Source organism: Chenopodium album, chromosome 13 (assembly GCF_948465745.1).
Source record: "Chenopodium album chromosome 13, dcCheAlbu1.1, whole genome shotgun sequence".
NCBI classification, from domain to species: Eukaryota; Viridiplantae; Streptophyta; class Magnoliopsida; order Caryophyllales; family Amaranthaceae; genus Chenopodium; species Chenopodium album.
Genome location: NC_137846.1, coordinates 36,334,757 through 36,347,865, shown reverse-complemented (window position 1 = coordinate 36,347,865; position 13,109 = coordinate 36,334,757). Strand labels below are relative to the sequence as shown.

General features: G+C 36.4%; 1 protein-coding gene across 1 annotated transcript; it reads right to left on the bottom strand.

The window, feature by feature from the left end:
- Positions 1 to 1,025: 1,025 nt before the first annotated feature.
- LOC145574742 (protease Do-like 1, chloroplastic) lies at positions 1,026 to 7,039 on the bottom strand. Its single transcript, XM_081632596.1, has 8 exons — positions 6,551 to 7,039; positions 5,206 to 5,328; positions 4,446 to 4,617; positions 3,556 to 3,593; positions 1,948 to 2,146; positions 1,597 to 1,749; positions 1,332 to 1,466; positions 1,026 to 1,252 (listed from the first exon to the last, which is right to left on the bottom strand). Exons 1-8 carry the CDS (start codon positions 6,967 to 6,969, stop codon positions 1,175 to 1,177), a joined length of 1,317 nt encoding a protein of 438 aa, XP_081488722.1. The 5' UTR covers positions 6,970 to 7,039; the 3' UTR covers positions 1,026 to 1,174.
- Between the last annotated feature and the right edge of the window lie 6,070 nt (positions 7,040 to 13,109).

Genomic DNA, 13,109 nt, shown 5'->3' with positions numbered 1-13,109 from the left:
TCCATACTTATCTTTTATAAAATCAGATTTAATCTCTTTAAAACACTTGTTTTACTCGAAATAGAATTCTTTATCTTTTCAAAATAAATAATAATTATAATTATCATTCCTAATCCCTTTAGAACTCAAAATTATAAATCCTAATGACCTTAGGAATACAATTATAATTAACAAACCCTCCACACGATCATTGAGTCCGTACACAAAACCCGATTTAGGCCCAGTTTAGTGTTTTGGCAATAACTTCCTCGTTATAGCTCGGATTTGGGCTTATAATATATCTTTAGAAAGCTCTTTTCAAGCTCCATCCAACTACACAATTATTGGACCCATATCATGAACCAAACTAAACTGGATTGAACACTTTTCATAAATAGGATACGAAATGAATGATTTTCGAAATATAAAATGAATTATTTTTATTATAACATTTTAGAAAACATGAGGATTCACGAGACTTTTCAACATTTCACCTCGCTCGATATTCAATGACGTGAAAGGTACTCATCACTGGGTTTGGTTTTAGGGGAGACACAATCAGGTGTCTAAAACGTATGATATTTGTCTTGTGGTGGATGGGGCTTGGGATCCTGCGGATCGATGTTCAGGTGCCGGCTGGTTCTTTTTGAATGGTACCTCTGCCCGGTACTTAGAAGGCGGGGCTCAGGCTGGTTTCTGCAATTTAGCTCTTCAGGCTAAGTTATGTGCTTGCCTGTTGGGTCTACGTCATGCTAGGGATAGCGGAGTCTGTAACATTCGACTGCTTAAGGATTGCAGCTCTGCCCGCAGTTGATTTTGGGTCATCATGTGGGAGATATTTCAGTGGCTTTGATTCTGGAAGAAATTCGACATCTTGTGTTTTGGTTCTCTATTTGCAGTCTTCGAAAGGTTTCTAGAGTTACAGTGGCTCATGCACATCACTTGGCTGGCTTAGCTCGTACACGTCATCTTCTTTGTTTTCGCTTTTAGATTGTTGTTTATTTGTTAGTTCTCTTTGTCAAAATAAAATAAAAATAAAAAAAAAATTTAAAAAAAAAAAGCATCATTCAAGGGCAATTACCACTAATGGCCAGTTCCCAATTTACATGACATACGTTATACATGGTTATTAACACCAAATGGCCATTTCCCAAATTTACAAGGCATACAATATACAAGGAAATCCTAATATTAACTATGACTCATCGGGTTTTGGTTCGAGGATAACAGGTATTTTCTCTTGGTGATCACCTCGTAAAACTTCCACAGTCACCTAAAAGATGAAACAATAAGTCCCTACTAGAATATAATAGATGAGGATTCAATATAGGGTGACCATATTAGAAGCATACCTTATCCCCTACTTTACAGGTGTCAAGAATTCTGTACAAATCGCTACCATTAGTAACTTTCTTGCCATTCACTGATGTTATTATATCCCCTAGTATAAGTCGTCCATAGGCATCACGTTTTGTAGATAGAAGGCCCTGTAGTAACATAAGAACAACCTAAGTCAAATTCCACCAATAAAATGCAACCATCTTTCAGCAGCTCAAGTTGAATGCTTGAAGCACAATGGTATTTATCAGTGTAAGTTAACAATTATCAGAAATATACCGCTTTGCCAGCAGGACCTTCTGGTGGAGCATCTAGCACGAGCACTCCACTAACTCCTAGTTGCTCCACTGATTGATCTGGGGCAAATTTAATCCCCAGGATCGGTCTTGTAACTTTCCCATATTTGACAAGCTGATCTACAATGCCACCAACCTGAAAATTAAATAACAAAAGATCAAGTCATCCTTTTCTACCTCCATGCTTTACCTAGAGAGAAAAGGTAAGTAATAAATAAAGGGAGAAAAAAATTGAAAGAATATATTAACACAAGTGATTAGATTTCAAGCAATGCCTCCTGCCCCCCAAAAAAAAACCCTCCAGATCCTGAAAAAGGCAGAGGTGAAAACCTACAGTATCAACAGGGATTGAAAAACCAACACCAGAAGATGCACCAGAAGGAGAGTATATAGCAGTATTTATCCCGATGAGATTGCCAGAACTATCTAGAAGTGGACCTCCACTGTTACCAGGATTTATAGCAGCATCAGTCTGTATAACATCCTGGATTGGACGTCCTGTTGCAGCAGAGCTGATTTCCCTTCTGAGCCCACTACATTAAACACATAGAAAGTGGTCACACAAGTAGCCTTTTTAGCTTCCAAAATGATACCTCTAAAGCGCGTCAAAATACTGCAACTTACAAGTTTTTAGTAAAAGCATAAAAAGTAAAACCTTATGATTTTAGCTAAGAAAGAGAAATAAAAACTTTAGGTTCATTGAATTGCAGTTTTATTTGGCCAGATAGATTAAGTAGTAGCTCAGGTTGCAATCAAGATGACAATCAAAATACAATGGAAGCACACTTTTATAGCAGCAAGAATTGAAAAATTTTACACTATAACTTCATCATTTTATGATTCTAGAGTTTTGGACCATATGCTTACAATTATGTTAAATATACTACCTGTTTACAACTACAACCATTTTATACTTGGTCCATGCTTTGTCTAATCTACCCATGGTTTTAATAATGTATGAGGTACCCTAATAGTCTAAAAAATTCACTCCATACCTTTAAAACTATAAAATTTTATTCAAATCTTAAATATTACAAGGTGAATTATTGTATCTGTAAGGTTGCTTGGCAATTTTTTAAAACCACAAGGGTAACTCATTTACCAAAAAAAAAAAAAAAAAAAAAAAAAAAAAAAAATCCCCTTTTCAGGAAGACTTCAAGTCCAACAATTGCACCACAGTCCTTTAGAAACCTTAGAGGTCTCTGGGGAGTAGTTTTTTTTTTTTTTTTTGAACGTCTCTGGGGAGTAGTTAAGCTTAAGAAATAAGAATATGAGTTTTTTTTTTCCTTTTTTTTTCGGGTTGTTTCACATCAGATTTTCAATCTTTGTATTAATTTCTTATTGTTACCAATTGTTCTCCCTTTGTCTACTCTCATAATTTCATTCACATTAAACCACTTTTGGCCTACCCCAACCCCCTATGAGAGCTACGCATTTTTATTATATTGTTTAGTAAATATGCATGCTAAAGCCAAGTTGAAGATAGTATTGGCACCTTTTATGGTTATTGTGTAAGAAAATAAGGGTTAAAAACATTAGCAGTGCCCAAAGTACAGATATAATTATTTCTTACAAAATAACAACAGACTCAATATGAATAGGCTTTAAAAAGAGTGTGTATTTCAAAACACATGTTACTAGGTTTTGGCCCATCTTAGAGGTTTACTTTTCACATAAAGACAATAATCCTATACAAAACAACATTCACGTAATAAACATCAATTTTATGCTTGGTCACTAATAGAAGTATCTGATGAGTGACATCTCAACTTTAATTGTAGTACGGAGTATAATTTACACTATAGCTGGGAATTACTCCACACAAATAAACTCTCAGTAGTTAAAGGAAAAATATCCAATTATAGGAATCATTTCTTACATATCTACCTTCCCCAAAGCCAGGCCCAAACCTTCGAGCTATTCAACGAAAAAATTTATTTACCTTATAACACCTGTTGTCAGCGTATGGTCAAGTCCAAACTGCATATATTCATTAAATATACAGATATTAGTGAACAAATGTACTTCATAATAACATATTTACTCATAAAATACTAATAGATTATGTAAGCTGACATTAACTTTTGCAAGACCTATCTGCAGGGTATTTTAGGAATCTTAGGGACTTGTAAAAGGCTAACTAACAGATCATTAGGATTAATAAGAGGCCATATCTGTATTATTTGGAACATTTGCAGCCCTTAGAGCCAAACAATGATTAAGCAGATAAAGGGCACAACTTTAATCTAATGAAACTATAGACAAGTGATCATCATTAAATGCACTACACCAGAAATAGAACTTTTACATTTAAAAAAAAAAAAAAAGGGATAAAATGCAAAGTTGAAATGTAAAACAAGTTTTTACTATTTAAATTTATTTACTTTATTGTTTGCTCTGTATTTATTTTTTCAATATCATTGTTTGTAGATGTTTGCAGCATATAATCATTTCTTGCATTCTACAGGAATGGAGATTAGATTGAAATTTTAGTCAACAAATATTTGGTAAAACATACAAGATTGTAGAATACTTAAAAGCCTATCACCAATCCAATATATGACAAGAAATTTGAAATATATATATATATATATATATATATATATATATATATATATATATATATGTTTGAAGGGAGGAAATTTGAAACTAAACTATTTAGCAAAAACAGAGATGAATACATGTCATCAAAAGCCCTCTCAACAGAATCATGAAAAGCAATGTTAACAACTAAAAAGGCAAAGACCATCACTTTTTGGCTTTTTGCTGCACAATAGGTCAAATAACTTACTGAGTTCCCCTATATCAAAATAAAGAACAAAAAAAACTTACTGGATTTCCAATAGCAAAGACTTTCTGACCAACAAGCAAGTCTGCAGAGACACCAATAGGTACTGGTCTCAATTTATCTTTAGGTACATCAATGTGCAATACAGCAACATCTTTGTCTTGGTCATACCCAACAACTTTGGCCTCGTAAGTAGATTGGTCAGCAAGAGTGACCCTGTAAGTCACTAGCAACATTTTAATTCTAGAAAATTCATACATCACCTGAAAATGATAATCAAAGTATTGCACAACAAGCTAGCCTGCACAGAGCTTAAGTAGGGGATGAAGGAACCGGTCGAAGGGATGTTTTCATTTAAAGTAGCCAATGAGAATGTGACCTGTGCCCCTTCACTCAACTTTGCTTTGGGGGGAATGTCTGTGGGCTGAGGGATTGGGGTTTCCTTAACCCTCATTCACTCAACGTTGATATATTATATTAAAGATTCCCTCATTCACTCAACGTTGATACATTATATTCTCCAGTTCAATATATAAAAGGGTAACACCTACATATACATAGTACATCCAAAGAACATACTCCCTCTCTCTCTCAATAATTATGCAGGATCTGAAATTTGATATTGGAAAAAATGAAATAGAAAATTCAGGACTGCTACTGGGATGAAGAAGTAGCACTCATAGCAGCATCAACTAAAGAAAATTAGATAGTACTTTCAAAAGATAGAAGACAAAAGAATTTAAAAAAGGTAAGCAGGGCTGTGACATAACGGGAAACATTGCACAACAGAATTGGGTAACAAACCTGAGATCAGAAGCACCACGAATCACATGATAATTGGTGACTATGTGACCTTCTGTATCCCAAATAAAGCCTGATCCAGACCCCTGAGGAACCTCTAACACATCCAATGTAAACGCATCCTGTCTATTTTCACAAGCCATTACAAAATTCATAACCATCAATTTTTTACAACCCAGAAAACTAAATCCAATGTAAACTCATGCAACTGTTACATTGATAGATTGAAATTAAACCTACATTTAAGGGTGATTCAATATTGCTTTTAAATGGTCAGTACACTTTTATTATTCAGATTGTGGGTTGTCTAAAGAAGTAACTAGAACAATAAATGTTCAGCAATTTCACTGATTGACTAATTCTCTAAGTCATCAAGGGGCTCCATACAAAATTTTGGATCAGTGTCTTTTATGGAAACTTTCTTGTTTATGATTGGGATACAACTTGCTATAGCTATCACTTCAACTGTACAAAAATCATTGTCGCAATGAAAAGATAATTTGAACTGATAAAGCAGCAGTCAAACTTTTAATGAAATGCATATGTTTTACAGAATTTTAATGTATGAAGCTAAGATCCATTTAAGAGACTGTGTGCGTACAAAGAATGAAGGTCCTGGACCTCCTAGTATGGGGTTGAATACAATGCAGAATAAACTAAAACTCCAAAGCGACTCTAGAAAACTATAAAAAATAGATTTGAGATACCTACATCATAAAACAGACTTAATATAGTTGACAACGGTTTCAACCCTCAGCACAACTTCAGCAATACATATACCTGTAGCCAATTAATGTCCATAGCCACTAACTCAATTTTAGTATAAACTATTATCTAGACACTACTTTGCCGATTTCTAACCCTTGTAGCTTCCTCAAGACCTCGACGAGCAGACAAAAATTGCACGGAACAAAGATCCTTTCTTCAACACAACCCCCAACCAAAGTAAGTCCCGAATAAAACTAATAGTGGACAAACAGACCTAATAAGAGTCAACTAAACTATATACTACCTAATAAGAGTCCGACACAGATACATTATATGCCAAATGAATAGTCCAATAACAAAATAAATGCACTTGAGATTATTTTCTAAAGTTTATCCTATGTTCTTCCAAGTTCAAGTTAAGTTTGAAACATATATAATCTACTTCCTTTGTTCTATTTTCTAAATACCCAAAATCTATGCGAACTTATTAGCAATAGTTGAAACAAGTATTTAGATTTCCTTGCAACAAAACTATCAATACTAGAAACTTGCTTTAAATGTAATTGTTCATAAATTTCCAATTAAAGCTGCCAATATTTTCTTTAAACAAAAATAAAATAATAGCAAAATTAAAGCATACTTAGTAGCCAGATTGGTGATGTAAACAACAGAGGGTGTATTCTCTTGGAAAAGACGAACAGTAGCGAGCTCATCTGTTTGCAACTTCCGTGGTGTGCTGACCACAAACGCCAATGCCGGGTCAACATCGGCCACAATCAGTGAGAACGACAAAGCCAATGAAGTGCATACCACAAAGAGTGAATCCAATGTTGAGGCAATTGAGGATTTACAGGAGGTTGAATCTTGCTTAATTGAGAAGAATGATAATTGGGATTCTCTTATTATCTTTGGTATTCGATTAGCCCGAGTTTTGAAGGGAATGATATTGTTGTTACAACTGGTATTTCTATTGCAAGTGATAGTGTTCTTGGTGGTTTGATTTCTGGTGAAGGAGAAAGAGGAATAGGCAATCGTAGTTGTAGCAGCCATCTCTTGCATTGATGACAAGTGCCTTCTGGAGATTGTTTTGCTTTTTTTAGTGGGGAGTTGCTTGCTTCTTGTACTTGTGGACTTGTGGTCATCATTCCTCTTCTTGTAGCTTCGGAAATACGGAGTACTTTTTCATATATTTTTTTTAGAAAAAATGAAAATAATAACCTCACTTTTATCGTATCTTTTCAAAATAATCATATCTTTTCATATTCCAAAAATAATTCCACCTTTGTACCTGAAAATTCTAAGGTGATCAAAGAACTTTGATCACCTTAAGCTATCTTACATCCTCTCTAGGCCACAAATAATCAAAGTGGTTCCTCTTAATTTTTTTTTTTTACCAAAATTCATTTAAATGATTTTCTAAATTATTAAAAATTATTTATGGAAATTGGAAAATAATTTTAGAAATTCAAAAAACAAAATTTCAGCCACCCTTTTCACCAGCCCCCACCCTGCCACGACCACTGACCACCGCCAATAGCTGCCGAACATGGCCGACCACCACCCTGACTTCCGGCGACCACATTTCCAGCGTTCTAACTTGCCGGTGACCACCAACCAAGCTATCTAAACTTCCGGCAACCCGACTCTAACCCGAAACCCTACGAAATTAGCTTCACCATCCCGGCTAGCCGCACCATTGCCGATGACTCGTCCCTCTCCCTTTCCCCTTACCGCAAATCGCTGGCGCCACCCACGAAATCCACTCTAAACCGTCGGCCAAACCCATGTTGGAAGTTCTTGATATAAAATAAGAGAGTTGGGGAAAAACAAGAAAGAGGGAAAAAACAAATGAAAGGGGAAAATCCCACATTGGTTGGGGGAAAAGGTTTTTCCTTGTTTTTATATTGTAGTGTCTTAGCACTACTTAGTTGAGTGAGTGGGAGGTAAGTGTTACTCCACACACACACGCGCGCGCGCGCCGAGCCGGGTCGGGCTCGGGCCTCGGGTGTTGGGGAATGCGATGCGCGGGCGTGGGTCCTTGTTATCTTTTTGGAGAAATTTTATTTCCTTTTCTTTGTTAAACAGAATATTCCTTTTTGTCTGTTGGGATTATTCTTTTCTGACTGTTGGGGTTACGGAATTAAATCAGTCATTAATCCCTTGGTTGTAGCTAATGATTTAATTCCTTGTCTATTGCTTATGTTGTTGACTGGCTTAATGAATCTGATCGTTTTCTTAGCCAGATTCTTTCCTCATTTTATGCTTCTTGTCTCCCTTCTACTGCCTATATATACTTGTTGCTTTTCCCAGTCAAATACAACAACACAATCAGTCTTCTCTCTTCTCTAAAATTATCTAAACACGAGTTCTTTCTGTTCTGTTTTCTGGGCAAGTATTCTGAGTTCCAGTCGGGTTTGTGAGTGTACATAAACTCCGGCGCCGTGCTTATCCTGGAGGGTGACCGCTTCTAGTCTACTGCACCGGGAGGTAGCACGGAATCGTCTTTTAGGTCAGTGGTTCTCCACGACGCGGCTATTGTCACTTTGGTTCACGCATCAAGAGATAAGTAATTTCTGTTTTATTGCTTAGTAGTTTAACAATCTAAAAGACGATTATAGCTTCCAAATTTCTTATTCCTGATATGTCTAAGTTAGAACCTCTTGATGGAAAGAATTATAAACGTTTGGCTGTTAGGATGCGTTTTTATTTGGAGCAAATTGATGTTGCATATGTTCTTGATGATATTGTTGAACCTGATGATAAGGATAATTTGTCTGAAACTGATGTTAAGTTTCCTAAGGATGATAGAACCTGTAAGGGCATGTTGTTGCATTATATGTCAAATAATCTATTGGATATTTATATGGGTTTTTATCATGCTAAGGATATTTGGGATGCTTTAGAGAAAAAATATGGGACTGATGATGCTGGGACTAAACGTTATTGTGTTAGTAAGTAGTTGAGTTTTCAAGTTGTTGATGATAAGCCTAATATTGATCAGATTCATGCTTATGAGAATGTGTGTATGGTATTAGTATGGCTGTTGAAGGTCTGTCTATTTGTGATATTACCCTTGCTATTGTTTTGATTGAGAAACTCCCTCCCTCTTGGAAGGATTTTCGTAACCAACTAATGCACAAAAAGAAAGACCTAACCTTAGAGGAGCTTGTATGACACCTCAAAATTGAGGAGGAAAACCGTATCAAAGACAAAGGCCCTTCTGTTTTTCCTTCCTCTTCCTCTGCCAAAGCCAATCTTGTTGAACCCAAACACAACAACCAGTCCAAAGCTAATAGCAGTTCTCTTAAGCCTAAAGGGAAGGTTCAGAAGTACAAGTTTAAGGGTACTTGTTTTGAGTGTGGTTTGACTGGTCACAAGGCTAAGGATTGCAGGGTCAAGAAGAAGAAGAATGGGCAAAGTCAAGCAAATCTTATTGAGGATTCTGACGTTATTGTTGTTGTTGTTTTAGAAGCTAACTTTACAGGTAATGCTGCTGAGTGGATTGTTGACACTGGAGCTACCAGACACATCTGCGCCAACAAGGACATGTTCACTACCTATGACAAGGTTGAAGGTGAAAATGTTTTCATGGGCAACTCAGGTTCTGCTTCTATCCAAGGCAAAGGGAAGATCGTTCTCACTCTCAATTCTGGAAAATTGCTTACTCTGACTAATGTTTTGCATGTTCCAGAAATGCGCAGGAATTTAATTTCTGGCAGTTTACTCATGAAAGCTGGACTGAAGCTCTCTTTTGATTCTGATAGATTAGTTCTTACTCGCAATGGAGAGTTTGTGGGAAAGGGCTTTTGTAATGGGGGGCTTTTTACTCTTGATGTTAAAGTTGACACTATGAATAAGAATGCTAGTACTTCTTCTGCTTATATTGCTGAGTCTATTGATTTATGGCATGCTAGATTAGGCCACGTTAATATTGATTCTATTAAAAGGCTTTAAAACTTAAATTTGATTCCAAGTTTTTCTAACACTGATTTTTCGAAATGTCAAATCTGTGTTGAAGCCAAATTTACAAAGAAGCCATTTAAATAAGTAGATAGACAGACTGAAGTACTAGAGCTTGTTCATAGTGACTTGGGTGATTTTAACAATCACGAAAGTAGAGGGGGTAAAAAGTATTACATTACCTTTGTTGATGATTGCTCACGTTTTTGTATGGTTTATCTTCTCAAGTCTAAGGACGAAGCTGAGGAAATGTTCCTCAAATATAAAGCTGAGGTAGAAAACCAATTGGACAAAAAGATTAAAAGGGTTAGGAGTGGCAGGGGTGGTGAGTACAACCCTGACACTCTTAAGGCATTTTGTGAGCAACTTGGCATTGTTCATGAGACAACGGCTCCCTATTCACCCGAACAAAACGGTATAGCTGAAAGGAAAAATAGAACTTTAAAGAATATGATGAATTCTATGCTTATTAGTTATGGGCTTCCTAATAACATGTGGGGGGATGCTATTCTTTCTGCTTGTTATGTTTTGAACAGGGTTCCTCACAAGAAGCTTGACAAGACTCCATACGAAATATGGAAGGGTCGAGCGCCAAACCTGAAATACTTGAAAGTGTGGGGGTGCCTAACAAAGGTAGGCATACCTAGTTTCAAGAGGGATAAAATTGGTCCTAAAACTGTTGATGCTATTTTTATTGGCTATACTTATCAAAGTGCAGCTTATCGTTTCTTTGTCAAAGGTACTAACAACACTTATGCAGGTGGCCATATCATTGAGGCTAGATATGCTGAGTTCTTTGAGAACATTTTTCCTTGGAAAATATCTCCCTCTAATGATAGTGAATTAGTTGCTAGTAGTTTTGTTAGTTTACCTATTGCTAATTCTCCTATTACTAACAATAATTCTGTTTTGGAGCCAAGGAGAAGCAAAAGGGCAAGAAAGGAAAACAATTTTGGTCCTGATTTTATTTCATCTTATTTATCTGAATCTTCCTTAATTGATGATGATTTTGTGCATTTATTTATTTTGGAAGATAATCCAAGGACCTATGATGAGGCAATGAGATCAGTTGATGCTGTTATTTGGAAAGAAGCAATTGACAGTGAATTACAATCAATTCTCAATAATAACACTTGGGAATTGGTTGAATTTCCTAGAGATTGTAAGCCCATTACTTGTAAATGGATCTTTCGGAAAAAATTGAAGGCCGATGGATCCATATACAAGTATAAGGCAAGAATAGTGGTAAGGGGTTTTACACAAAAGTTTGGCATTGATTATTTTGATAGTTACTCCCCTGTTACTAAAATTGCAACTATTAGGACTTTAATTGCTCTTGCTTGCATTTTTGATCTTGCTGTTCATCAAATGGATGTCAAAACTGCATTTTTGAATGGTGACTTGGATGAGGAGATTTATGTGGTCCAACCTGAAGGGTTTGTTGTTCTAGGCCAAGAGAACAAGGTTTGTAAGTTAGTCAAGTCATTGTATGGGCTTAAGCAAGCTCCAAAGCAATGGCATGACAAATTTGATAAGACTATGACTGGTAATGGTTTTCATGTCAAGTAACTCTTGTGTTTATTTTAAGCATGATAGTCATGGTTGTGTAATTATTTGTCTTTATGTGGATGATATGTTGATTTTTGGGACTGACTTGGATCGAGTAAATGAGACGAAACAGTTTTTGCGTTCAAATTTTTAAATGAAAGACATGGGTGAGGCAGATGTGATTTTGGGAGTAAAAATCAAAAGGACTCCAAAAGGCATCTGTCTTAATCAGTCACACTATGTTGAAAAACTTCTTAAAAAGTTTGACTCATTTAATGTCGATCCAGTTAAGACTCCATATGACCCAAGTTTCCACCTAAAGAAAAATAATGGTGATCTAGTTAATCAGTCTGAGTATGCTAGAATTATTGGTAGTGTTATGTTTCTAATGAACTACACTAGACCTGACATTGCTTATTCTGTTAGTAGGTTGAGCAGGTACACTCATAACCCAAGCAGTGATCATTGGATTGATCTTAGGAGGTTGCTTAGGTACCTTAAGGGTACTGCGGATTGGGGTTTACACTACTCCAAATTTCCTGGAGTTTTGGAAGGTTTTTGTGATGCCAACTGGGTATCTGATAATGATGAAGTTAACTCCACTAGTGGCTATGTCTTCACCCTTGGGGGTGGAGCCGTATCCTGGAAATCTTGTAAGCAATCTTGTACTGCTATGTCTACTATGGAATCTGAGTTTATTGCTCTTTAATTTGCAGGTCATGAAGCAGAATGGTTGAGGAACATGCTTGCAGATATTCCACTGTGGGGGAAGCCAGCTCCTTCAGTTGCACTTCATTGTGATTCGCAAGCTGCAATTGCCGTTGCACACAACCATGCCTATAATGGGAAGAAGAGACACATCTGTTTGAGGCATAAAGCCATCAGAAATTTGTTGTCTGAAGGGGTGATATCACTAGACTATGTTAAGTCTGAAAAGAACATTGCGGATCCGTTAACTAAAGGCCTATGTAAAGAACTAGTTTTGGAAACATCGGAAGAGATGGGGCTAAAGCCCGTTGCATGAATTGTGAAATAGTGAACTCCTACTCACCATGAGTTCAAAGGGGAACATTATATAATAATTCAGAAGCACATTTTTTATTTTATTTGTCCATCTCTAGATGTTTGTTGTGCTTAGCTACAAATGAGAAGGAGGTTGAGCATATGGCTCTTAATGAACCCATATCCATATTTTTGGAGGTGTGGTGTAGCTCACACTTGATGGAGTTCACCTACTTAGGTGTGGAAGTGTGGCCGCTTCCTATGAGTATTTCGTGGGCTTATACTCTAGAGCACCTATGAGCATCCAGGCTGGACGTATGGCCAGTATAATGCGTCATCTTTATTCGCGGAATTTCAGAATATTATACATGTTCAATTGTGTGGCTCAAAGTGACGGGTCCCTAACTCCCTATTGAGTTCAAGATGAAAGTCATTTGGTAGGTGAGGGATCATAGCTTGATGTCCACTATGTGTTAATTCAAGTCGCGAGACATTGACACTTATGCAATTGTTTTGTTTTGCCCAGAATTCATCTTTTCCTTCCTTTCTTTTTCATATCTTTGAACCTGTGGGGGATTGTTGGAAGTTCTTGATATAAAATAAGAGAGTTGGGGAAAAACAAGAAAGAGGGAAAAAACAAATGAAAGGGGAAAATCCCACATTGGTTGGGGGAAAAGGTTTTTCCTTGT